Raw genomic sequence first — 27,302 nt, forward strand, 5'->3', positions numbered from 1 at the left:
GGTGTTCAGAAGCTCCAGCACAAACATGTACAAATGTTGTAGGAAGTTGCCGGGAGCTTGGAATCCCAATATTCTGGTTTTTGTCCCTGTTATCTCAGCCATATATCAGCACACTTTACCCACTGTATAGCTATTTTCCACCCTTAAAGATGTCCTAGTCTCTCTAGGTCTGTAAAGCTTGGAGTGTACGTACCCAGCTATTCCTAAAGGAATCCACAAAGACTGTGGGATCTCAGGCATTCCTTCGTTTTATTGATGTGTCTGAGTAAGGTCATATGGTGAATCCTGGTAGGGATATTCTGGTAGGGCCTGTCCAGCTATCTATTAATGCTACCTGTGCTATCACTATAGATTTTCTCAAAGCGTCAATACCGATACGTTATTCTGGAAGAACATCCCTACAAATATTTGCAATTGGAAAGCCCCTTCTTACACTATAGCCTGTGGCTCCAACACACACACCACAAGGTTCCTCCAGAAGCTATTAAACCGGCTTACAACTAGATTCAGCTGCAACATCAAGCGGAGAAGTGCATTTCCTAAACTGGCAACCCAACACAGATTCATGTAGCTTCTTTTCTATTTGTGCATTATAATCTTTTTCACATATGTGACTTGGCTGTGTAATTTTCTTCTGGGAGAAGTACTGCAGCAAACCTTCTTGCAGGCTTCTTGTATGAGTGAGTCAGCTTTTTTAACTTTAGAAGAATAAAGCAGGCAAACACTCTTCCTAATATATGGTGATACATTGCTATTCTAGAGAGAAACGCCATATTTCTTGCTTATCCCCCACAAAACTGCCTTATGGGAGTGCCTGTTTCAGTCACCGATTCCAACTGGTGCAAGCTTGAATAGGTGCTTAGACACACCAAAAGTCGTTCCTCGCACTTTCAGTGTTGCTCATCCCTTCAGGTCTGTCTGAGAACCACGGGCACTAATGCAGTGACCACAGTGTCAAATGCTTTTACCACTTCCAAGGAACAACGACAGTAATCGCCCTACAAGTAGAGATGTGCACACAGTTTTCTGTGTGAATTCCCAATTCGAGCGCGGCAGGCTCCGTCTCCCTCCTCCACCAGCGAACCGAGGAGAGCTAAACCCCTTCCAGCCCTTCATGCGCATCGCCAGTCCTGCCCCGAGGTCCATCGTGTGCTCAGAAGTTACAAGGAGGGAAGGAGCCTCTGGCAGACAGGACCCAGTCATGGAGATTCTTTTGAGCCCGGATGCAGGGCCTGCGCTGCACAGTGTGAGCAGGTGCCCCACGGAAGCAAACACCGGCAGGCCAGCCCCCCCCGGCAGAGAGCCGGCGGCGACCTGCTTGCTTCATTCCCTTTCACAGGGGCAGGCTGCAGGAAGCCAGCCCAGTCACTGATTTCTCAGCGACTTGTGTCCACTCCACGGTTCCTATGCAGCTTGGTTATTGACTCAAACAGTAACTTTCTCGTTTATGAGCACGGTGACTCTTGAGATGCAGTAAAACCCCAACTCTCTCGGGCATCACTTCAAGGCTTTTGTAACCGCCTGCATGCTATCAGAAAACGTCAGGCTTCACGGCCTCAACCAGATACACGGGCGGAAGGAATGGAGTCAATTCAAGGAGCTTGTTTTGAAGCTTATGGTGATTTCTGATTTTCTGTAAGACACAGCCGGAGCTACAGCATAACACGCTGGCTTCTGGCTGTTCCTCACATCATGTTTGAAGCTGCTCTGCCTCCCAAACAAACAGGACCTCTGCGTCTGGTAGGACCCAGCCATGCAACGCGATGGCAGAGTTGGGGGGGCCAGGGACACAGTGCTGCCTTCGTCTTTCAATCTAAGAGCACAAGTCCCACAAAGTCTCAAGATGCATGCCTGGCTGGTGCAGGAGTTACGTGTCCCCGGGGCACTCGGGTAGCAAAGAGCGAGCGCTGGGCGTAGCTGCCGTGTTGATTCACTGATGGGTCAATTCCTTGGGATGATAAACGCCTGGATTTTCGCAGCATTACATCTCCTCTCACACCCACGTTCCACCAGCACCAGGGGACAGATTGGAGCCACCAACAGAGTATGCAAGGGAGATAACAGCCACAGCATAAATATTCTGAGGCTCCCGCTACCTGGGGAATATGTCCCTGTAACAGGAAAAAGGAACCATTCCCAGCATACCCGCTGCCACCAGGACACTGCAGCCCGAGACTGCAGATTCAGTTCCAGGAGCGAACCTGCTCGAGACAAATGTCAAACATTTTTCAGGCAGATCCACTGAAACATACGGAAATACCGAGGCCAGCAGTGGCTTAGAGGGATAGAAAACAAGGGAAACTGCTTGCGAGGTTCTAGTGGCTGCACCTTAGGGCCTGCCAAAGCAAAACGTACTAAAACTCACAGTTCAATTTGGGCTGAAAAATGAAAAAAAGGAAGGGCACAATTTCAAAGCCACCTTCAATTTGCTTGCCTGTAAAGACGGCAGAATCACTGCTACAGAATCTGATCACTGCCAACAGCGACCTTCAGGAAGGCTTTTTCCCCTTCTCTGACATAAACCACCTTTGGTAATGTCACCGTTGTTTAGTTTTCTAACTAGCCTTACTGTTTTTACCTAGATGGGTCCTAGGTCTGCAGGAAATTTGCCTGAAAATTCCTTGATCCATTGAGTCTACTATGAACAAACGCAGCAGCTTCAAACAGTCTGTGATACGGTGACAAAATACTTAAGACTTGGCATAAAATAATCTTTTATTTTCTTTTTAATGCTCAGTTCTCATTCCGAGAACTCATTTCCAAAGATTATTTTCTAGGTATGTTATTAGAAATTCTCAGTACTACAAATTCTGTTAGTACTCTGGAGGGAAAGAAATTTCCACAGATGCTCTGTGTACCTTCTGTGATATCAGATCTTTACTAGAAAATTATTCATGAATACTTTGTTGTTAGTTAAGGACAAGTTGTTCTTAATTTTTTTGGCTCAGCTTTGATTTATATGGCTGTAAACAGAAAACTAATGCCAACATTTTTCTGTATTTCATTAAACTAAAATTACACAGTGTAAGCCTTTCACAATTGTTTACTCCAACTAATGTCAGTGTAACCACAAAGCCAAGGCACTGGTGAAACATGGGAAGTACCTCGAGCGCTTCTGGGCTCTGTCCATTCATACTGGGGTAACCTTTAAACACCAGATTAAATTCCGTGTTGAAAAGACAGTAAATTAGATGCAAAGTGATTCATGCAAACTGAAACCCGGGTGTCTTCTGCACCTTCTGAAAGCTTACAGGGTTCTTCCTGGATCCAGCTGCTTACCCTTGGCAGCTATTTAAAGTTGTTCCCGTTTCATGTGACGGCTGGGTGCTGGAGAAGTCTCCGTGCCCGAGGGCAGCACTCCGCGTTCCAAACAGCTACGTGGCTTTTCCCTGCCAGCCCGTTACCTATCTGGAGCCCGGGTTTCCCATCCGAAGAGTATCCCTCCTCCTTTTGCCTCACCCTTCCTGCTGCGCTGGCTGACTGAGTCCCAGTGCCCTTTGGTGCGTCCCAGTCAAACCAGCGTAAATGCCAACATACCGCAGCAAGAGGACGTCAAGATTCACTGATGAAACAGGGGTGAGCTGCAGTGGGAAGCGCTTTGCTTTCAGAAAAAATACTCAAACATCCCTGCACTGACAGGCAGGTTTTCCCGACGAGGTGTAAACTGCTTTGGCAGAGTTTCAAGAAATTCCTTCAAAATAAAGCTTGCTGGTAGAAGATCTTGTACGAAAATTTAATTTCACTCGTTCCTGTAGGGTAAGGAACCAGTAATTTCTAACAGAAAATCTGCTGTAAGAACAAGGGGTTGTAAAAGAAGGTTGCCGTTCTACCCTTCCCTATATTGACGACCAAAGCAAGCAGGTCTCCTCCCCAGAGAAGGCAATAAGGAATGCCGAATTTTTCAGCAGTGAAGCAGAACCGCCTTCCCCCCACGCCCCCGTCCCGCACAGGTAAGTAAGAGGTGTACCTGAAGAGCAGGGCAGGAGAAGATCCATAATCACCGAATCCGCTCCTTTGGTGTAAACGTTTATTTCGCCTGTGAGAGGATGCCTGACCACGACTGACATCCGCTTCCTGACGGGATCAAAGCCCAGCGTGTGCAGTACTCCGAAGCTCAGCGTCCCCAGGTGAGGCAGCTCCACCGAGACCTGGTCAGCCAGCCTGCCGACCAGCGAGCAGCTGTACGCCCTGGCCGCGTAGACGAGAGCGGCTTCGTCCGGGCTCTCCGCCTCGTAGCGCAGCTCTCCTCCCCCCGGCCCGCTCCCCCCCGCCGCCCTGTCCTGCGGGGAGCTGTAGCCGTTGTTATTCACCTGCGCCGAGTACGCCAGCTCCTCCTCCAGCTTTAACAAAGCGCTCGCCGCAGACGGAGATGAAAGCGCACTTAACCCAAACCTGTGCGCTGGTTTGCCGGCGGCTAGGCCGGACGGACTGCTGCTGTTCGACCCCGAGGTCAGGCGGCTCGGAGCGAATCTCCGAATGAAGTCTTCTATGGTCTTTACCGGGGACTTCAGTCCAAATCGGTCTCTAACCTTGAGAAGTAAAATACAAACCGATAAAGAAAACCCAAAGAGAAGCTGTGCAAGAATTCTGACACCGATATTCAGCCTAAGCAGCCCCGATTAAAGAGAGTATCTCTGAGAGCAAAAGGCAATGGTATTTGTGCTTTGAGAGAGGAAACGGACAAAACGGACTCAACAGCAAAAAAACTTACTAGAACCTCACCGTTGTACCTGTGTGTGAAGGCACGTCTGTTTGTATTAAACCCATTTTTTCTTATTTCACCTCCTCAGACACGCCCAATGGACAGCCTAGCAATGTGGCACCGCCACCCCTGCCGCGGGGCGGAAGCCACCGTTAGCAGGAAGCACTGCCTTGCCTTGTGCATGTTCGGAGAAGTAGCGAAAAAATGAAGCAGTAAATACAAGAGTTTTCTATAGAGGAGTGTGGTATCAGACAAGTTTTATGAGAATATGCTAATGTTGACAACATTCTCAATGGGAACATCTTGAAATAAATAATTTCCACTGCCTCCTCTTTCAGCATCAAAGCATTTTGCTTTGGTTTTATCACTCATCTCAGTTTACATAAATCTTTTTCACAGATATGATGTTATTAATAGCAATAGCATATTCATACTAATATATATTAAACTATTGTGTAACAGTGTAGCGGTCCTAAAACAGCAGAGTTGAGCATTTTCCAAATGTTTCCCTGGCACAAAATATGTCATTTTGCAGACTAGTTCACTTTTTATTCCAATCTGGAACAGAAACAAATCGTAGAATTTTCTCCAGAATGGAAATTCCAGCTGCTGGCTAGCTTTAACACTGCATTTCATCGTACTTCTGTTTTACAGATCACCTTGGAATTGTTTTTGAAATTCTCATTCATCAGTGACACTGATTTAGGTGAATTTAAGCAGTAAAGATCATTATTTCTCATAATCAGCTTAAGACATGTCTACATAATTTGAAAGTTTTAAGTGACGTTTTTCGAGTATATTTTCTTTTTAAGCTTTTTATAGATGTCTCAGCCTTTTCTTAATTTAATCCATACGTACAAAACATTCACAGACAGCTTATATTATATCCTGGGAAGTCTTGCACATTTACAAATCAGTTTGCACACGTATTTACACGCATACTTACATTTATTAACGGAGTAAGTTAGAGTACAAGAAAACAGGAGAGTTTCAGAAGTATCTTGAAGCTGTTGATGAAAGCACATCTCACCTTGAAGGTAAGTGAAAGAGCTGACATAATCTATTTGACTAATGCGTAACTAAACGCCTTCAATCACAGAGCCGCTCGACGGGTGGTCTCACAACTACCTCTAGTTGCTTCTCACTAGAAGAGGAGGTTCTAATTTCCCTAATTTAGCAGATAAATTAGTATCAATGCAAAAGAGGCTTAAACTCCCTTTCGCTGTTTCTTTAACCCACCTTCTGCCGGGGCTGATTTGGTGCAGTAACCACAACTGTGTTGCATATTGTCAAAGCGATGAAGAAGTCAAAAATGTCACATAGTTCTGGACTCAGATGGGATAACGGCTGCTCGTGGCTCCTCATGACCTCCAGATGCTTTGCACATTCATTCACCTTTTCCAACAATCTTGGGTCAGGTGTGATGTCCTTCTCCTAGTAATAAACAGCAGTGATTAGTACTTGTGACGCTGTAAATTTACAAAGCAGCAACAAGCAACCCAAGTATCCAAAGCAGTGTCAATACCAAGAGTTTTATGGTGGCCTTACACACCAGGGTGGAGGTGGAGAGGACTGTAAGACACCAATTCTAGACAGTAAACAGTTAACAGGGAGCCTACCGACAGAAATGGAAGTGGGAATAACCGTGTCATCGACCTTTCACTACAGACACTTAGAGAGGCAACAGCCATCTACTTGGGGGGGCAGCAGGCACGAGTTACATACCAATACTCCTCCCTCTCTCCTGTCTAATTCGAGACATTTACTATCTATTACTAAAGGGTGGTACACTACAGAGACCAAAAGAGTGGAAAAATTAGACAGCAATGACATTGAAAGCTTGGCCTTACATCAGCACAATGAAATGAAACCGTCTTGGATTGTCCGTTAGAGAAGAACCACCGTCTACACGTTTGAAGGTAATTCCTGTGGTTTTTCACACTGAAACACAGAGCACCTTCCACTCTATTTCATCAGTACTTTCCACTTATTTAGTCTATTTCTTGTCAAAGCAAACTCTGGAATTTCTTAAGATAGGAGGAAGCAAGGATACGAAAGATTAAAACTGATCTAAGGCTCTTTCTTCAGCAGAATTTTATCTGCTGATGCTCAGCAGCTGATGAAACTGAGCAAGCACAGAACCCCCAGTGTGAAAACTGCAGCTTGGAATTGTACCAAAGGAGCTTACTCTTGACTGAAATCAAGAAGTTCCACCAGTGCAGACAGCATCTTTCGGTGTCTATATTTGTAATTTGTTTTCAGGGTGAATTTGTGTCAACACTGCAACAATGCAAAATCCCTAGGTAGACAAGACTTGGCTTCCCTGTTTCCTTATTACCATTCAGCTCACGTAAAACTGCCACAGAACTACTACAGTATAAAATAAATTAAACAATGCAGAGTTGTAAGGACAGAAATTCACCAACATTTTGAAATGTAAAGGTTTTTATTTTCTTAAAATCCAACACATGCATTCCTCTGATAGCCTTGTTTCACACTAAAAATTATGCTATGATGCACAGCAAGAGTGTCTGAGAATTGGAATACACGGTGTCCAGCCCAGCACTCGTTAGCTGTAAAATCCTCTGACAAAAGAGAAGAGAAGAGGCGTACGCAGAGCAATTAAAATCCTTGATCTCAAAGCTTACGTTACGCTCAGCTTCCGTAGATAAAGGGCAGGCATATGTTTTCTTTTCCAAATCAAGGTATAACTAAACCAGCGGTTTCAGGTTGCCCTTACCTTGCTCCTAGGCAGAAGGTCACTAGATAGGCTCTGTGCCAACAGCTGAGTGTTTCTGTGCAAACAGCTGGGGCTACAGAAATAAGAATGCCGACACGAAGTCCGTAAGAGGTGCACAACGTGCTGTAGGTCCCTTTACCTCTCCCCCCCCCCCCAGGACACTGTTCTATTAAAAGACACAGGACGCTCTGCCTTTAGCTCTCATGTCTCACCATTGGGCTACTGAAGGCGGTGTGCTTGGACAGAATGCTTGCTCGTTTTGCTTCAGCTCTGCTACCCGTGCGCCGGTGGGTTTTGGTGCTCTGGCTTCTGTGGATGACTTTGATGCTCTGATGGCTGCAGATGCTATCACGCTGGGATAGAGTTCCTCCTTTTGGGGCTGCCTCATCTTCCTCGGAATCAGGCTCTTGGTACATTGCTAAGCGTTTGGCTATCGGTAAAAGTACAGAGGGAGAAATGTTGCGCATGTTAAACGCGGCTGAGAAAGAGGGAGAGGGACATGGTGACTTAGTTCAAGCGATGTGGTTTTAAGATCATACCGTGCTTTCACGCTAATAAGGAATGATTCCATTATCCATCAGGAGGTAGCAAAGTCTACCGAATGGTAGCACGTAACAGAGCATACAGGCAATGTGATCAGAAACGTGGTGCATCACTGCCTGCCCCCACCGCACCCCCTGGGAACCCGCTGCATTCCTGAGGACTCCTCCGCAGATCAGCCTGATGAAACCAACCAAGTCATTCGGTCTCTGAGAAGGAAATAAACAACCCAGAAAATGTTCTTGTCCTTCCCGACAGAATATGGAAGTTTCACAGAAAGTATATTCCAGCAAAAATGTCCCATCTACCCAGAACCAGTTAAACGACATCTGACAGGTCCTCAGAAGAACGCACCTACAGAGCACTGCTGCCCTTATTTTATATACAGAGATGAGGTACAGACAGTGTAAAAGCCTCGCTCAAAGTCAGGGCCATCTGCTGCAGAACGAAGACGCGAGTGAGTCCACATTCTTGACTCCTAGCCTAGTGCTAAAACCACCCTGGAGTCCATCCCCTCCTCTCTGGACAGCACAAGCAGGACAAGGCAGCATGCACTATCACAGCCAGGTTGCCTTCCCCTGCGGCAACACTTGCTTCTACCACTGTTTGCTGCAGGGAGCAGTATCTCGCTTACACGGGATGAAAGAGCTTTTCCAAATGATGTGTTCTGGGTGATTGCTTCCCCAGTCAAGGATCCAGCTACAACAGTTAATGTTAGAAGCCAAGCCTGGCAGTTTGACATAAAGAAGTTAAAAAGGAAACAGAAAGAAGAGGTGTGAAACAGCTGTGGAATCCAGCCCCTCTAATGACAGGCTCCGTTTAGCTCTAGCTGATGTAGAACGTATTTTTCCATTCCTAAAGACCACGGGCATTTAATAATCTGGGTTATTAATTAGGCAGGCACATGCCACTCTAACAGGTGTCTATTTATTCCTTCATTGAGTATTCATTGAAAGACTATTCATCGCACTCCCAAAATAACCCATACTATCCAGATATACAGTACAAGTTACATACTTGTGGCTCAGCTTTGTCTCAGTGCTCTGGTGTAACAAATTAGATCTTCCTAATGCCAAATGATAAATCGCTGGCATGTAAGTTAATTATTCAGGCATTTAACAACAACAGCAACAATTCTTCCAAAACGCTTCCTGAGAGAAATCTTGCATTACATATAGTGGGTCTGGCACGGGATCACTTTTGATGTCGCTGGCTTTACGATCAAAGAGAAGTCTCACCCTTGCCATCCGCTGCAACTTCCAAACACGTTTGAGCCGTCGGAGGAGTTGAAATGAGACCACACGGAGTCCGCGCTGAGGGGTCTATGGGTTCGGTATTGCACACCAGAGGGTTTTGCAACTCCGTTTGTAACACGTACAGGCTCTGTCTGAGCTGTGGGAGCTGGGAGGGCTTCCCAGTCCCGGCTGTGATCGCCCAGCCAGGCGTTGCTCTAACTGCACGCCCGGGCACGCAAGGCCCTGCGCTGCGCTCCGGCTCCCGCTGGACCGAGGCGCGGCGAAGAGACCACAGGGCACGCTGCCCGTCACTTCTGCCCCACAGCTCAGACACAGCCCAGCAGCCCAGGCCCTGGGGCTGGTGCAGACTGACCGGAGGGGACGGAGGAGCTGCACTTCGTCAGCACGGCTTGGAGCGACTCGCGCCCCTCTCTGCTGCGGGCTGGGGAGGAGGCCGAGCGACGGCACGCGCCGCGCTGCCAGGGCAGCTGCTCCTCGAGCCGCCCCGCTGCAGACAGGGCAGCACAGCACCGCTGCCCTCTGCTCTCAGTGCCCGCCTCGGCCCTCCATTCGCATGACACAACCCAGAAGACTCAAAAACTCGGGGAGGTCGCTGGCCTCCTCGGCCCTGCTGTTGCATGGTAATGAGGTGCAGGGAAATAAAGTTCACTTCACCCCCTTCCATCGCTCTTGCCCGCTAATTCCCACTTTCTTCTGCTCTGTAAGACTCTACGCTGCTTCTCAGTGGAGGCGCAGAGCCCTAGACTGTGAATTTAATTCAACTGAGCATAGGTTTGGCTGTATCAGAAGGTGCCTACACTGCGAGCCCAAAGTGGTCTGCAGCGTGCCGTAAGCACTGATCGAGGTGTGAGCCAGGCTGCTCACTGTTCCCCCCAGCATCCCAGTTTCCTTCCAAAGGAAACCCAGGCATGAGAGGAAGGAAGGAAGGAAGAAGCCATGTGGGCATCTGTTACGGTTTAACCCCGGCCAGCAGCTAAGCGCCACGCGGTCGCTCACTCACGCCTCCCCGCTCCCAGTGGGATGGGAAGGAGAGTTGGAAAGAAAAATAAAACTTGTGGGTTGAAATAAGCACATTTAACAGTTTAATAACTAAACTAAATTAATAACAATAATAATAAAGTATAATAATAGTAATGAAAAGGGATACGATTTTTAAAAAGTGAAAATAAAACCCCAGAAAAGCCAAGTGATGCACAAGGCAATTGCTCACCACCTGCTGACTGATGCCTGAGCAGCAATCCACCCTCCCAGCCAACTCCCCCCAGTTTATATCCTGAACGTGTCACCGTATGGGACGGAATATCCCTTCGGGTAGCTCAGCCCAGCTGCCCTGGCCGGGCTCCCTCCCAGCCTCTCGTGCAGCTCCTCGCTGGCAGAGCACGGGAAACTGAAACGTCCTCAACTTAAGGCAAGCGCAGCTCGGCAACGGCTAAAGCATCGGTGTGTTATCACCGTTATTCTCACACCAAATCCCAAACACAGCACTGGACCAGCTACTGGGAAGAACATTAACTCTGTCCCGGCTGAAACCAGGACGACATCACGGTGTGTCGCTTCAAGAGGGTGCCTGAAGCACCGCAGTGGAGCCGCACACTGAGGGACTGCCGTGCTTCTCTGCACTGGTGGGGTGTGATGGGGTGGGGGCCCATCTGGGGAGGGATGATGGGGTGGGGGGCACATCTGGGGAGGTATGATGGGGTGGGGGGCACATCTGGGGAGGGATGATGGGGTGGGGGCACATCTGGGGAGGGATGATGGGGTGGGGGCCCGTCTGGGGAGGGATGATGGGGTGGGGGGCACATCTGGGGGGTATGATGGGGTGGGGGCCCATCTGGGGAGGGATGATGGGGTGGGGGCACATCTGGGGAGGGATGATGGGGTGGGGGCCCGTCTGGGGAGGGATGATGGGGTGGGGGGCACATCTGGGGGGTATGATGGGGTGGGGGGCCCATCTGGGGAGGGATGATGGGGTGGGGGCACATCTGGGGAGGGATGATGGGGTGGGGGGCACATCTGGGGAGGGATGATGGGGTGGGGGCCCATCTGGGGAGGTATGATGGGGTGGGGGCACATCTGGGGAGGGATGATGGGGTGGGGGCCCATCTGGGGAGGGATGATGGGGTGGGGGCCCATCTGGGGAGGAATGATGGGGTGGGGGCACATCTGGGGAGGGATGATGGGGTGGGGGGCACATCGGGGGAGATATGATGGGGTGGGGGCCCATCTGGGGAGGTATGATGGGGTGGGGGCCCATCTGGGGAGGGATGATGGGGTGGGGGGCACATCTGGGGAGGGATGATGGGGTGGGGGCCCATCTGGGGAGGGATGATGGGGTGGGGGCCCATCTGGGGAGGAATGATGGGGTGGGGGCACATCTGGGGAGGGATGATGGGGTGGGGGGCACATCGGGGGAGATATGATGGGGTGGGGGCCCATCTGGGGAGGTATGATGGGGTGGGGGCCCATCTGGGGAGGGATGATGGGGTGGGGGGCACATCTGGGGAGGGATGATGGGGTGGGGGCCCATCTGGGGAGGGATGATGGGGTGGGGGCCCATCTGGGGAGGAATGATGGGGTGGGGGCACATCTGGGGAGGGATGATGGGGTGGGGGGCACATCGGGGGAGATATGATGGGGTGGGGGCCCATCTGGGGAGGTATGATGGGGTGGGGGCCCATCTGGGGAGGGATGATGGGGTGGGGGGCCCATCTGGGGAGGGATGATGGGGTGGGGGCCCATCTGGGGAGGGATGATGGGGGCACATTCTGGGATGAGGCCTGTGGAGGGCAGTGCCCAGCCTGACCGTGCAAGCTCTGCCTCAGTTACCTCCTGCAGGCCCCTAGTTACGTGATGCAAACCCCAGGTCGAAAAAGCATTGCTCGAAATGACACACCAGTAAGGTTTGCTGTATTTTACCAACAGTCAAGACTTAAATCGATCATAAGAAGCACATTTTTGTGCCTCATCTTCACTAAAGCCCTCAGCAGCAAACCCAGTCTCAAGGAGCGTTAGCGTGACGTGTGGACAGTCACTTGCATTTGCCACAGGGAAAATCCGCCGCGCTGTGGCTTTGGGCAGTGAATGGCAGACTGACAGAATGCTGCGCTTCTTCTCCTAGCAGGTGATATTCCTTGACAGGGGAAGGACTGGCTACAATTATTCTTTTCAGCTTTGCAAAATGTGCTACCCAGTTGGTCCAACTCCCTTCTGAGCAGAGGTTTTTTTTTTTTTAAAAGGACACTTTTTCTTAAATAATCATACTTAATTTAAGCTTCTGTTCTAAAAATACATCTTGAAATACGTGACTCCAAAGACCCTGAACTGATTATCATTTTATTCTATGTATGAAAACTCTATGGTTAAGCAGAGAATGCATTTAATGCACAATACAGCTATGCTTGCATACTGCATCTCTCATTGCTCTTCCTTCTTTCTTACATCTAAAATTATTTTGTTTATTCAACACAGCAAAAGCTGCTTCCTAATGCAGCGCTCTGCTTATTTATTAGTATTATATCAACAGCATGGTTCTTCCTACTCTATGTAATATTAGCTATCTCTTGCTGCCTATACAGGCTTTCACTGTAGCACATTCATTTAATTGTTCCTGCCACTGAGAAAAAAGAGGAAAAGGGAAAGTAGATACAAAACTAGAATCTCATTTAACCAAGCCCAATGTAATTCTTTTGATACAAAGGGTGTTATTTCTGTTTATACCGAGGCAAGCTTGATAATAAAAAACAGGCCTTAGCACCTTTCAACATTTTCCCAGGTGCAGTCCTACGTAGTACGCGGCAAGAATTAAGAATGTTGAAGCACTAATGAAACGCGCGTCAATCGCTACGTTACGGCCAGGGTTCACAGTGCCTCAGCGCCGCACAGCGCGCTTCCTCGGGAACACTCTGTTCTCTCCACCCACTCAGCCCCCTCCCACGCAGAACCTTTTCCTGTGAACATTAGAACCTGAAAGACGTGGCTGTGGGATGCTTTTCAGTTTCAGCACTGAAAATTGATGGCCTTGATCTTTTGTCTGATAGAGAGTTTTTATTAAGGGCGAAGACACAAACAACCTTGAGAAACGCCGCCATGTAATTCATGAAAGTCAAATTTCACTGTCTTCCAGTTCATTTTATATTTATTGCACAATGAAGAAACAATAATTACTACTTATTCCATGAACTCTCTTCTATCCTTCAGAACACAACAGTAAGCTAGAAATAAAACTCCTGTAGTAGATACTAAGTATTTGAAGAGACATTACTGTATTTTAAAACCCCTTTTATTTATTTTTTTTTTTCGGTTTTGCTTATTTTTGTTTTACCTTTTACCCTATCTATGTTCTACGACGAGGCATCCATTTTGCAGGCTGACAGACATGCTGCTGACACACAGCTAGATGTTCCACTAACTCGAAAAGCGGGATCAGGCAACTCTAAAGAACTTCCCTTCAAGCAGAATAAAACTGCAGGCCCCTCAAACCAGAATAATTCAGCTGTCAGCGCATGGGCCCTCACTTCACAATGGGATAATTCCATTTTCCCCCAAACCACTGAATAAGGCTGTTACTGAACTATCACAAAGTAAATCTAGATGTGCAGTACTTACTCACACCACCACACCACCCTACTTCCTTATTATTTTATGAATTCAAGCTTATTTCACTTTGAAGTGCACTCTAGTGTCTACATAAAGAATTAGTTGAGCAGCTAGCAAGCTATAAATTTGTACAAGTGTGCCAACACAATCTTAATTTACTTTGCAGGAACTTCCCCATAAGGACAAGCCTTGAGATTAGAAAATACCAAGATTTCCCTTCCTCTCCCCTCCTGGCATCCCCAGGGGCTTACAATGAATCACCTGAAGTCCTTCATTAAGAGCTCTTTACACCACTTAGAAATGGAGATCATTCCTACTTTTCTGGCGATTTTCCAGAGCAATTGTGAGTGTAGGTATATGCTTAGAAAAAAAAGTATTACCTGTCTGTAAATATGAGTTATTCTGTCTTCTATAGGATTTAAAATGGGGCACTCCCAATGTACCGAGTTCTACATCCACTGGCACTGGTTCTCTCCTCAGTTACCAATTACATTTTTTCAAAAAGTAATAACAAAAAGAAACTACAAACAAGCCACACGGAGTGTCTGAAGCACCCAGTTCTGCTAAAGGTTTTGATCTTCCTGGGAAAGGCCTAAATGGACCATCCTGATTTCTGAAGATCGTCAAACTGTAAAGGCAGGAGATGAGAAGTCCCTTTAGAAGCAACAGCTGCATTTATGGAAAAGGTTTTACTGATTTTTATGCCTTTTTTTTTTTTTTTTTTTTTTAAATAGTAAATTCAATTCTCCAACCTGGCTGGAATGTGCAGTCTATGTTCTCTTGACTACATGGAAAAAGAGTAAGAAAGTTCCTCTACAAAACAGCCCCGCAAACTAAGCAAGAGGTTTTTTTAATACAATGCACTTTCCTATGAAAAGTATTTGCTGGCCAGTCTTCAGCAAGAAAAAATAGAAAGCAGAAAGGAACTCCTTCTTTTTCAGATTTAGTGATTCAGACATTTTGCGAGGCAAGAGAAAATCACTGAGGTTTTCCTCATCTGCCTTCACCCCCATAAACTTCTCTTATTCTTATGTTGTCTAGGGGTTTCTTCACAGACATTGGAAGGAAGGGGGAGGAATACAAAGAATGAAAAATTCAGATTTTTCAGATTTGTGTGGTTGCATTCATGGAGATTCAACTCGTGTTTTGTCAAAAGTTCCACACTAAACTAAAACTCAAAACCCAGAGATCACGCCTCATAGGCAAGAGTGAAATTAGTTCAGCATTTGGAAAACAACTAGGACAAACGTCAGGCCAAGAGTAACTTGTGGTTGCAGCTAAATCACACAATGACTTCCAGAAGCACAGTCAGCTTTGGGGCATCCGCTATCTCTGGGATTAGCAGACAGGCTTGGGGCATGACCAGTTCCAAGAATTATTAGAAGCTGGCTACTAGCCTGAAGGGAAGATCTATGGCATGGCAATGTAATTTTACACAGAGGGAAACAATTTCAGGTTTTTTGGTGCTAACGTTCTTTTGGGCTAGGAGGAGATACTGACTGGAAGGATAATTCTCGGATTTAACTCGAGTATAGTGCCAATGGGCATTCCATAAATGCCCAGGACATTTATGAATGGGACAATCATTCTTCTACTTGGAGTGGTCCATGACATACCCTGATCCTGGATTAATACTCTGCAAAACAAGATGAACCTTTGAAGGAGACAACAGAACAGATTTAAGAGCGCAGGTCACACGGATGTGAGGTGGGAATTCTCTTCACCCGCATTTAGAATTCTAAACCATAGAGAAGTAGGCACATCTTCAACATTAAATGTAAATGTTTAAAACAGGTCTGATGAATTACTTCCCACAAATGCTTAAATTTTTCCAGTAAATGTAAAGTCACTAGATGACTCTCTTCCATACAAATATCTAAAATTAGGTAATAAGAATCCTATCCCTACCAACACAGCCTCTACAGGGCCCAAATGGCCAGTGCAAATCTCGTAGTTTGATCCCGATCAGTGCGTAATCCATAACCAAAATATTATAGGAGACCTCAACAATGATGTATATTTGATAGAGCTTGCATCATGGAACTCTTGATGAGCCACACTCACACTTTCTCTCACAGCCTTCACAAGTGTTCCTGGATCCCCCTTCGGTGCTAAGCTCTCACACAGCAGTACCCACGAGTAATACTTTGTACTATCTCCAGTTGGCCAAGAGATTCAGTCCCATGATGGTGCAATTTACTGGCCTCCATTATTCATGTTTTTGTCACCTCTTCTCTAGACTAAAACAATGCAATACTCCGCGGTGAAGCGCCATCAGCCTCACGAGAAACTAGGAGCTAACAGAGAATTCTGGAGGAAAAGGTTAAGGGTTTTCTTCAGCAAATTCAAGAAAACTGCCCCTTGCTCCCTATACTACCTAAAAAAGTATTAAGTCTTGGTCAGGGTTTCGGTTTTTATCTTAGAAGCATGTAATCGCCTCAACCCTGCCTAAGGTCCACCTAAGCCTCAGTGATGAAAACCATGATTAACATGTTCACGTCTGATGCAAAACAGAACTCTCCTTTGTAATCATAACGTTCACCTTTCACATGGGGAATTTACGCGGCTTTGTGGGACACTTTTCCAAAGACAATGAGGTCGCTCCAACCGCTCAAGAAAAAGACATGGCACCTCAAATATGCCAAACCCAACACAGCACAGCGCACGCCTTTTAAGGAGCCCCCAAACCCAAACAGACTGTGCACGGCATGCGTAAGGGGAGGAAAAAGGGGAAAGAGCTACACATAAGGAAAGTCATGCGCATTGCTTAGCGCAGTAGAGGAAGGAACTTCGATCCGATGCTGAACAAACGCAGCACAACAATCCCTGTAGAACAGGAAAGAATAGGGTAGCTGCTCATAACTGTGAACAAATTTTAGGGAGAAAAGTTTATAATGCAGCCTAGGGAAAGTTTGTGAAGGCTACGCACAATCTGTTGGTTGAGTAATTAACAGATATGCGGCAGTCCTAGACTGTGCAGAAAAAAATACTTCAGCAGAAAATCGAGGTTCCAAAGTGAGGAATTTTCAGACCTCAATCCGCCACTGTAGGCCTAACGTCCCCCCTGTGTGTGTGCATGGCCCAGCCCCAGAATACAGGGCCTCTAGATGACTTCAGAGGAAAATCTGCCAGAACTTCTTAGCATGGGAAAAAAGTGCGTTACGTCTTAGCCTTGTTCTTGGATGTGGCTGAATGGAGCTGTTCTGACTGAAGTTTCTCCCCCAGAATTCCTGCCCGAGGCAAACATCTGGCATGGAAAACTTGAATCAAATAGTTTAAGTTTTGTAAAACTATCCATAACTGAAATCAGGATCTTATCATGAGAAGGGTCAAGCAACTGGAATAACAGAGACTGCTACCCAGCCGCAGGAGAATACCAAACTTAGGCCAAAGAGCTCAGAACAAGGATATTTCCACCCTGAGCTATCTGCTTTTACAGTAGAAAATGAGCTGTTACCTTCACAGCTTTTGAATCTTGACCTGCGTACAACAATTTTAAACTCATTTCTTCATCTAAACTACTACGCAGAGTTTGACTCCAAGTAACAAACCACTACGCCTGAAAAATTACTCAGATAAGAAAGACACAGATCATCTTTGAAACAGATAAGAAAAGGCAGATGCATTTCATTTCACGTGGTTTGCCTGCATATATGGCAGTCTCAGATCACTCGCCACGTGAAAGATTTTGGAATTTTCTTATTCATGAAATTTTCAGCAAAACCCGAGGTGCAGAGCAGGATGGCATCAGTAATCACAGATGCCCCAAAACCTCCAAGGGGAATTCAGATACTCTGGTATAAGATATAGCAAAGTGGCTGACAAATCATCTGCAAGTAACCATGCAGCAATGAAATGTTGTTGACGCGCTCCCTAAAACCAGAAAGAGCTGGACAGACATTTTACCGTATCTAAACGGAACGGTTTCAGCAGCAGGAAAGATAAGAGATGGTTAGACAATCAGAGCACAGAGCTAACAAAAGACTTGAATGAAGAACAGGTTTTATTATGTTATTAATCCTGATTATAGGGAACAAAATCAAGAGAAATGATCATCATTTATATACAGAATGACAGAGAAGACCTATTTTCTGTAAAGGAGGCAAAAAAAGAGAATAAAATACTGTGTATAAAACACTGGGCATAAATTCTGTGTCAATTTAAAAATTGTATTTGTCAGAAATTTTATACTAACTGGAGTAACAAGAAAGCCCAAACATAGCCATACGTGAAAAGAATGACTGAAAAAAGAATCAGTTTATTTTCCATATTTATTTGACACCTCTGTTTGTAGTGAACTCACTCTGCTTTCATTAACATTTATATTGTAATCTGAAATCGTAAGAGGAAAGCAGGCACAAACTTAGATTTCTGTTAAATACATTATATTCCAAGAAAAATTATCTGAAACTCAATATTCAAATTCAAGAGCCTGAGGTCAGCCTACATATCAGCTGATGATACTGAGCTCATAAAAATACCTTTTCTGCACTGTTTTAGTTGGCAGTACCATCATCATTCCTGCACGGAACAGAGTACGCTCTGAAATGAGCATAAACAAGCAGACAATCAATGGCAAGGAAGAGGAAATAAGGAATGAATAATTGGAGTGTCACAAGCAAAATTAGGAGTCCAGAAACATACTCTTAATTCTAATACTACTCTCTTTTTTACCTACAGTAGAGAGGCAGGAAGTCACAGCTTCTCCCTTTTTAACTTCTTCTTTCTGTGACACTGGGATAGTAACACTACCCAAACACCTAGTTTCTTGGAAGAGAGTGCCTTAAATGTAAGGTCTCAGTACTGCTTTGAAGTGGGAGAAAAAAGGACAATCCCTGCATGATCCCAACCTTCAAAATATCTTTTTACCAATTTGGAATATTATGAACTCTCTAAGTCATGTTTTAGAATTTCCAGTCTGTTTTGATTATTCCTCTTATTCTGTATCTTATTTATAAGCTGAACTGTTATGGTGTTTGAGAAAACTTTCTAATCAGTGAGTTTGGTATGTTATGTAGGTTAAGAAACTTACTTTTTGCAAATAGGAACGCAATACTGTAGCTATGTTTTCCTGCATACAGACAGAGTATGATTTGAAGAGTCAAAATCTGTTATGTCAAAACCGATAACGACAAGATGTTAGAGGAAAGTACAACAAGTTACAAACAAGTCACAAACCAGGAAATCGCTTCATAATTTTAAAAGGGTGATGAGATGACACGGGGATGACAACCCTCACATTTCCTTGTGACAGAGCGCCTTTTCAGTGTTTCAAGAACCTGATACTTGAGGATATGCTCTCAGCTGCAGTGTTTATACAGAGGTGAAGATACCTTAACACAGACACCAGTCACACAGGAGCACTGAAAAGATTCTGACACAGGTAACATAAAATATGCTATTAGATCAGATTATGTTTCTTGTCAACATGAAACCCAGCAGCTTTGTTTACAGTTATTTCCCAGCACAAAAGGCTAATTTCATGCCAGGTATTCAATCAGACACTAATCTGGCTGTATGCTTGAAAGTGATACTTTACATAGTATACTTCAATCACACCAAACAATTGTGATAGCACCTGCACTTTCCAATTTACTCAAATTAGACATGTGCTCAAGCGCTCTGCCATACCAGGAGATAAAGCCAGAAGCTTTAATTGCCTTGATAAGGATGTCATTGCTAGCGGAACGCAGCCATCAAATTACACTAATCCGAAAACAGCTGTCACAGAGTTTGCTGGGTGGATACATGCAATTTATTTTGCTTTTCCTTTTGATTTAAGACTACAGTCATTTTTATATCTACTTCAGCTTACCCAAAGTACAACTGTTAGAAAGGAAAGAAGACCATGAGCTCACCGTTGTCATCATGGGAATACTCAATTCCAGAAACGGTGCACCTTCGGAAAACCATCTTGTTTTCAGTAAGTGTCCCCGTCTTGTCTGAAAAGATAAACTGCACCTGACCTAAGTCTTCTGTGATATTTAAGGCTCGGCACTGCAGTTGAGAGTCTGTTTCTTCATCATACAAATCTTTGTCTTGATGAATAAAGTATACTTGGCAGATTTTAACTATTTCAATGGATACATACAAAGAAATTGGAATCATAACCTAAAATACACAAAAATAAAGAGAAATAGGAGAAAACAGAAGCAAGCATACAATGAACTAGTAAAATCTTGTTAACTTGGTGCTAGAACATAAAGAGGCTATGTACTTTAAGCATCTACTGTAAAGCTATTATCACGTTTGAAAAGAGTCTATTTACTGTGTTAAGATGAGGAAAACCTACGGTGAACTGTACACTGAAATGCACCATTATGGCTAGAGGGGTGATTAGCAAAACTTGGACAGAAGCAACTCTTTGTCAGGCTAACAAAGTGAGCCTGAAACTAGCCGGGAAAGGAAATGGAAAAAAAATAACCCAAAACAAGACAGTACAGCCAGAGTCCTGTAAATGTGAAAAAATGGGATAAATTTATTCTGCACAAATAATAGACTGTTTACAAATTCACTTTGCAGGAATATGAGAAAGAAAATGAGAAGTGTTAACCTCTCAGCAGGAGCAATCTTTCTGGCCTTGGATGTTGCACCGCAGATTACTGGAATGAAGAACACATTTTCTAATTGCTGAAGAAAGAGATGCGAGAAGTTTCTCCAGAAAAGATTTTCAATTGTTTCTTGATGATTGTGAAACTCCATAAAATACCTAACTTGTACCTGAGTTTTTCTCTGCAGATATTTTTTAGGACAGAAATCCCTGACTGTATATATTATTTAGCTTGCTGAGTTAGATCTGAGGGGTAAATTACAGCATGTATGTAAGAGTCAAATGTGGTTATTTAAACAAAAACTACAGGTAAAGGTTGGTGATTTTTTTTTAACCAGTATCATAACCAATACCTCAGAGTAGAAAGTAATTTAACATCCTTTTTCATCTCTCTTCAGGACCAAAAAACTTTTACCAGAGTTTGTTATCTAGCTGAGATACGGAGTTGTTAAGAGTAGCATCTTTGGAAAGCAGTTAATGAAGTATACAACTTATGTTCATAGGAGCACACCACCCAAAGGCACACCCACAGCCTTTGAGGTGGTGTTCCACACTTGGTGCGTATGAAGCACAAAGCTCGTTTTCTCCCAGCAGGGCCCATTGCATCCTATCTCTTCCTACTTGTTTAAAAGTACAATAAAATAAAATAAAATAAAATAAAATAAAATAAAATAAAATAAAATAAAATAAAATAAAATAAAATAAAATAAAATAAAATAAAATAAAATAAAATAAAATAAAATAAAATAAAATAAAATAAAATACCCGAGTCTTTGGGAGAAGGTTCTCAGAGAATTACCTTCTCCAATGCCAAGGGAGCTCTGACAGCTTACTGTGTGCATCAGTTTGTTTATTTTTCAGGGAAGTTATCATCTATTTACCATTGGGCAGACCACTTTCATTTAATTTAGCTTTCTGGTTATATATAATCACATACCCTATAGTTAAAATTTAAAGTGACTAAATGTACTTCTGTTTAGTGCTGGATTATCCTCTGACATGACTTCGTAGTAGAAGGGGTACTACACATACCGCACATTTATAGCTTTATTACAACAAACTATGAACAGAGGTGACAGCATGTACAATTTGATTACCTGGAAGACTATGATCACTGTCAGAAATAAATACACTGAAGCTAAAACAGGAGACAAATATTTGCCATCAGGCCCTGGAACATCAAAAATTGGTTTCTTCTTCTCACCATATTGCCATACCCATAGGCCGTGACCTGCAGAAGAGTTGAAAGAGAGAAAAATGCAAATTAACTGCAAGGAAAAATGCTCATGGTATGAATTTATTCTCAGAGTTGAGTTACGTAGGAAAGTGGCATTTGTCTTCAAGTATTCTGCCTGACACTTGAAAAAGGCCCCAAACCAATTTTTTTTTTTCAGCCCTGGGATTTGGGGTTTGAGAAAGGGGTTTGTCTGGCCTTAAGTACAGCATGCAAGGGTCATTTCACATAACTTCATCCAACTAAAGTGAGCTGGCTGGGCTAAATTAGTAGTTTAGGCTCTTTCTGTAATCAGCAGAGAAAACAGAACTTCTGCAGAATGAATAATTTCAGTGATATTCGATGTGTTAAAATGAAGGAACTCCACTGACTGCACTAGGTATATCACTAGCCAGCTATCACTGAACTAGTTTCAGCTTGATAGAGTCAGAAGAGACTTTAATGTCACTGTGTGAATCTTACCCACTGTGTCCACAGAAGTAATGAAATAACAGTATCAACAGAGCCAACAGCATAGGAGCCGAGGAACTAAGAACAGAAGAAATTCTAAGCCTTGCTCAAAATGTTTTTTTAATTGATCATGCTGATAACTAAATAAAGATAAGTTTGTTATTATTTTGGGAAAATGACGTTCTTGTTAAAGAGACAGAAAGTTGCCTTTTTAAGTACAGCGCTAGGATTTGCAGTCCTAAAAGACCTAAAATGGTGTAATAGAATCACAGAATCCCAGACTGGTTTGGGTTGGAAGGGACCTTAAAGCCCCCCCAGCTCCAGCCCCCCTGCCCCGGGCAGGGCCCCCTTCCCCCAGCCCAGGGGGCTCCCAGCCCCGTCCAACCTGGCCTTGAACCCTTCCAGGGAGGGGGCACCCACAGCTGCTCTGGGCACCCGGGGCCAGCGCCTCACCCCCCAAACAGAGAACAATTTCTGCCTTAAATCTAACCTAAATCTCCCCTCTTTCAGCTTAAAACTGTCCCCCCTGGTCCCATCCCCACCCCCTGACCCAGAGTCCCTCCCCACCTCCCCTGTCCCCCCTTTAAGCCCTGGGAGGCCGCTCGAAGGTCCCCCCGGAGCCTTCTCTTCTCCAGGCTGAACCCCCCCAACTCTCTCAGCCCGGCCCCCCAGGGGAGCTGCTCCAGCCCCCCCAGCATCTCCGTGGCTCCTCTGGCCCCGCTTGAGCAGCTCCGGGTCTTTCTTACGCCGGGGGCCCCAGACCTGAACACGTGCCCGATGTTTTTAAGGTTCAAAACAAGGGTGAATTCCCCCGTGATAAGAAGCATTCAGACTATCTTCACTGTATGTTAGAAATGAGAAAAAAAGGACAAAGGCCTACTTTAATCTTTCGTAAGCCACATCTGACAAGGTCATTCACGTCTTGATACATACGCGCAGCATTGAAAAAACCACACTTAAGCCAAGTGAGCAAATTATGTTGTCCCTGTTCAGCCAACAGGAGCGTATCGCCATACCGCTGTCTTTATTGATACCTACTCTTGAGGGCAAAAACTGGAAGCCCCACACCCAGAATGACCTACACCGGGACTAGTTTTATGAATATCCTGACTGAGATTTTCCGACGAATTAGCTAAGTGTTGTACCCCCACTTCCACCTTCTTGACCGAAAGCACAAAAATTGCCTCACTCTTACAGGACACGGCTCTGCGCGTCTTGAAGTGCCAGGCACCTCTGGTTTCCAGGGGCTCCCACAAATCCCTTCCCGTTTCTGGTTGCTACCAGCCCCAGCAGCCTGCCCTGTCCCCCTGCTGCCGAAGGGAAGGGAAGGGAAGGGGAGGGGAGGGGAGGGAAGGGAAGGGAAGGGGAGAGGGAAGGGAAGGGAAGGGAAGGGAAGGGAAGGGAAGGGAAGGGAAGGGAAGGGAAGGGAAGGGAAGGGAAGGGAAGGGAAGGGAAGGGAAGGGAAGGGAAGGGAAGGGAAGGGAAGGGAAGGGAAGGGAAGGGAGAGGGAAGGGAAGGGAAGGGAAGGGAAGGGAAGGGAAGGGAAGGGAAGGGAAGGGAAGGGAAGGGAAGGGAAGGGAAGGGAAGGGAAGGGAAGGGAAGGGAAGGGAAGGGAAGGGAAGGGAAGGGAAGGGAAGGGAAGGGAAGGGAAGGGAAGGGAAGGGAAGGGAAGGGAAGGGAAGGGAAGGGAAGGGGAGAGGGAAGGGAAGGGAAGGGAAGGGAAGGGAAGGGAAGGGAAGGGAAGGGAAGGGAAGGGAAGGGAAGGGAAGGGAAGGGAAGGGAAGGGAAGGGAAGGGAAGGGAAGGGAAGGGAAGGGAAGGGAAGGGAAGGGAAGGGAAGGGAAGGGGAGAGGGAAGGGAAGGGAAGGGAAGGGAAGGGAAGGGAAGGGAAGGGAAGGGAAGGGAAGGGAAGGGAAGGGAAGGGAAGGGAAGGGAAGGGAAGGGAAGGGAAGGGAAGGGAAGGGAAGGGAAGGGAAGGGAAGGGAAGGGAAGGGAAGGGAAGGGAAGGGAAGGGAAGGGAAGGGAAGGGAAGGGAAGGAAGGGAAGGGAAGGGAAGGGAAGGGAAGGGAAGGGAAGGGAAGGGAAGGGAAGGGAAGGGAAGGGAAGGGAAGGGAAGGGAAGGGAAGGGAAGGGAAGGGAAGGGAAGGGAAGGGAAGGGAAGGGAAGGGAAGGGAAGGGAAGGGAAGGGAAGGGAAGGGAAGGGAAGGGAAGGGAAGGGAAGGGAAGGGAAGGGAAGGGAAGGGAAGGGAAGGGAAGGGAAGGGAAGGGAAGGGAAGGGAAGGGAAGGGAAGGGAAGGAAGGGAAGGGAAGGGAAGGGAAGGGAGGGAAGGGAAGGGAAGGGAAGGGAAGGGAAGGGAAGGGAAGGGAAGGGAAGGGAAGGGAAGGGAAGGGAAGGGAAGGGAAGGGAAGGGAAGGGAAGGGAAGGGAAGGGAAGGGAAGGGAAGGGAAGGGAAGGGAAGGGAAGGGAAGGGAAGGGAAGGGAAGGGAAGGGAAGGAAGGGAAGGGAAGGGAAGGGAAGGGAAGGGAAGGGAAGGGAAGGGAAGGGAAGGGAGAGGGAAGGGAAGGGAAGGGAAGGGAAGGGAAGGGAAGGGAAGGGAAGGGAAGGGAAGGGAAGGGAAGGGAAGGGAAGGGAAGGGAAGGGAAGGGAAGGGAAGGGAAGGGAAGGGAAGGGAAGGGAAGGGAAGGGAAGGGAAGGGAAGGGAAGGGAAGGGAAGGGAAGGGAAGGGAAGGGAAGGGAAGGGAAGGGAAGGGAAGGGAAGGGAAGGGAAGGGAAGGGAAGGGAAGGGAAGGGAAGGGAAGGGAAGGGAAGGGAAGGGAAGGGAAGGGAAGGGAAGGGAAGGGAAGGGAAGGGAAGGGAAGGGAAGGGAAGGGAAGGGAAGGGAAGGGAAGGGAAGGGAAGGGAAGGGAAGGGAAGGGAAGGGAAGGGAAGGGAAGGGAAGGGAAGGGAAGGGAAGGGAAGGGAAGGGAAGGGAAGGGAAGGGAAGGGAAGGGAAGGGAAGGGAAGGGAAGGGAAGGGAAGGGAAGGGAAGGGAAGGGAAGGGAAGGGAAGGGAAGGGCCTGCGGGGGGGCTACTGCCTGCCACCAACTCCCGCTCCCGTTCCTGCACCCCAGGAGCCTCCCCTGACTCCGTTCACCTCGGGTGCAGCGGCAGAGGGGACAGCCGGGACGCCCTCCAAGCCTCCCACGGCTCCTCAGCCCCGAGGACGGGGCTGCCCGACACTGAGACACTACAGAAAACCCCCCCTGGCTTCAGTGGGAGCAAACATGCTGGCTGATTCACAGCTGGCAATACTCATCTTTAAGCAGCATTTAACAATACCTGGAAAAAGGCACACAGGGACGTATGAAAATGGCGTAAGATTGTTATTAAGCTACACCACGGTTGTTAGGAAACATTCTGATGTTTATGCCATATGACTCACACACAAACATTACAGAACACACGAGCATTAAGGATATGGAATTCATATGCCATGTATAAAGAGTCATTTTGTCTGCCAAATGTAAAACTCAATTCTTTCTCACAAACGAACAGAAAAAAGCCTGAAGAGCATTAACCTGAACCTCAGAACTTCCTTTAAGCACTCCACGAGGTCTAGAGAGTGTCCTACTTGGATTTATGCAGATTTAGCCTTTTATTTATTTCTTCTATGTTCAAGCTGCAGCCTTAGGGACAGTGCCTCAATGTTGTGCACTGTGCCCTTGATTTAATCATTAGTACTTGGGAATAGCACTGTGCTAATTATGCTTATTCCCTGCTCAGAAATTACTTTGTTGACTGATTAATGGCACGTTACACTCTACCACCTGTAATTCTGAGGGGACTACTTACAAAGCAGACTTTTGGACTTGAGGTTTTTGGACATCATCAAGGGTAGCAGAATCTAAGACTTCAGATCACTGGTACTAACAGCATATATCTATTTGATTGATACTAAGAAGCTATTTAGATGAGCTTGTGTGTATCAGGACATCTTGATTTCACATAAAACACAACAAAAATTAGACAGTATGGAGGCAGCTTTATGGATTTCATGTTTTGGCAGATACATATGTTTTTGACAAAGCTAAGCCAAGAGATTCTGATACTTAAGTTTCTAATTTACAGAGCACTTACCAATGGCAGAAAACAGACACATGATTAGAAGTATGAGGACGCACCAAAGGACATCAGCATTCATCTGTCTTTCAAGCTTACTGCGTTTGTAACGTGGTCCATTATTATTTAACAAAGCTTTGGTCTCATGCCCTGCAGAAGCAATTACATCAAATGATGTCATGCGGATTTTTGTTATTAAGGAAACTATAAAAAGGCAGTATGCCTCATCAGACAGAAAAGCAGATTTACCTGCATAGATTACTATTCCTGCAACCTCTTCTGTATTTCTAATGGTACATCCACGTAACAAAAGATTTTCTTTGAACAGTCCATCCTTTTTTCCACTTTTATGTACACTGCGGAAAATTTAAAACCAGAACAAAGCACAGCATGTCACAACATTCAGCTTGTTAAATCATACTACTCTGTAATGTAACAAGCCCAGGAAACATCCTCAAAGTTTAAGAAGTTTTGTCAACCTGATGGTGAAATATTTCCTTAGATCTTCTTCCTGGGGAGATTCTCGGGCAGACCTGGAAAACTGAGGACACCTACCCAAGAATCCCAGACATGCAGAGTCCAGCTGGAGCAGCACCAGCTGCTGTTGGATATACAAACGTACTGGACAAGCGCTCACTGCGAAGATGCAGGGCAAATCTCGAGCGGGCGTGCAGGCTGTCTAACGCTTTGAGCACGCCCTGGACTCTCTGTGCCGCTGCGACCGGACGGTGCAGTCACGGTTAATCCAGCCCCCCCGGGAGCACCAGTGTAGGGCGCATGACTAACCCACTATTCACAAGTTCTCATCAAAGAAATCCTAGACAGAAATACGGTGAAACCGGGGAAGGACTGTGCTTCAGAAGCAGTGATACTAAGGAAGATGTGCCAGGGACAACACGTGTTAAGTTCAGTGAAAAAGAAAGGAGAAAAATTCCATGTGTTCGTCAGTGAAAACGAGAGAAATTTCCTTCAGAAATGTCTCACTGGCTCTCCAAGAAAGACAAAATGGCCTGCACCCTTGTTGACTAGCACAACAAAATGAGACAAATGGAATGAAGTAATGTTTTCACTACAACTTATTGTCTGCTGCGTATGGACTGACTCAAATTTCAGCTGACAAATACAGAAAACAGCCG

At 46.0% G+C, this 27,302-nt stretch overlaps 1 protein-coding gene across 1 annotated transcript in view; it reads right to left on the reverse strand.

Annotated features, from left to right (window-relative positions):
* ATP10A (ATPase phospholipid transporting 10A (putative)) overlaps positions 1–27,302 on the reverse strand; it is a 122,615-nt gene that overhangs the window by 22,654 nt on the left and 72,659 nt on the right. Inside the window, exons 4-10 of the mRNA XM_032982462.2 lie at positions 26,416–26,522; positions 26,185–26,316; positions 21,482–21,615; positions 19,693–19,945; positions 7,655–7,872; positions 5,942–6,136; positions 3,968–4,529 (exon numbers count right to left, since the gene is read on the reverse strand). Of these exons, the coding sequence (XP_032838353.2) occupies positions 3,968–4,529; positions 5,942–6,136; positions 7,655–7,872; positions 19,693–19,945; positions 21,482–21,615; positions 26,185–26,316; positions 26,416–26,522 (1,601 nt within the window). The remainder of the gene's footprint in view (positions 1–3,967; positions 4,530–5,941; positions 6,137–7,654; positions 7,873–19,692; positions 19,946–21,481; positions 21,616–26,184; positions 26,317–26,415; positions 26,523–27,302) is intronic.

Source organism: Tyto alba, unplaced genomic scaffold, assembly GCF_018691265.1.
Source record: "Tyto alba isolate M040663 unplaced genomic scaffold, T.alba_DEE_v4.0 Super-Scaffold_14, whole genome shotgun sequence".
Classification (NCBI taxonomy): Eukaryota; Metazoa; Chordata; class Aves; order Strigiformes; family Tytonidae; genus Tyto; species Tyto alba.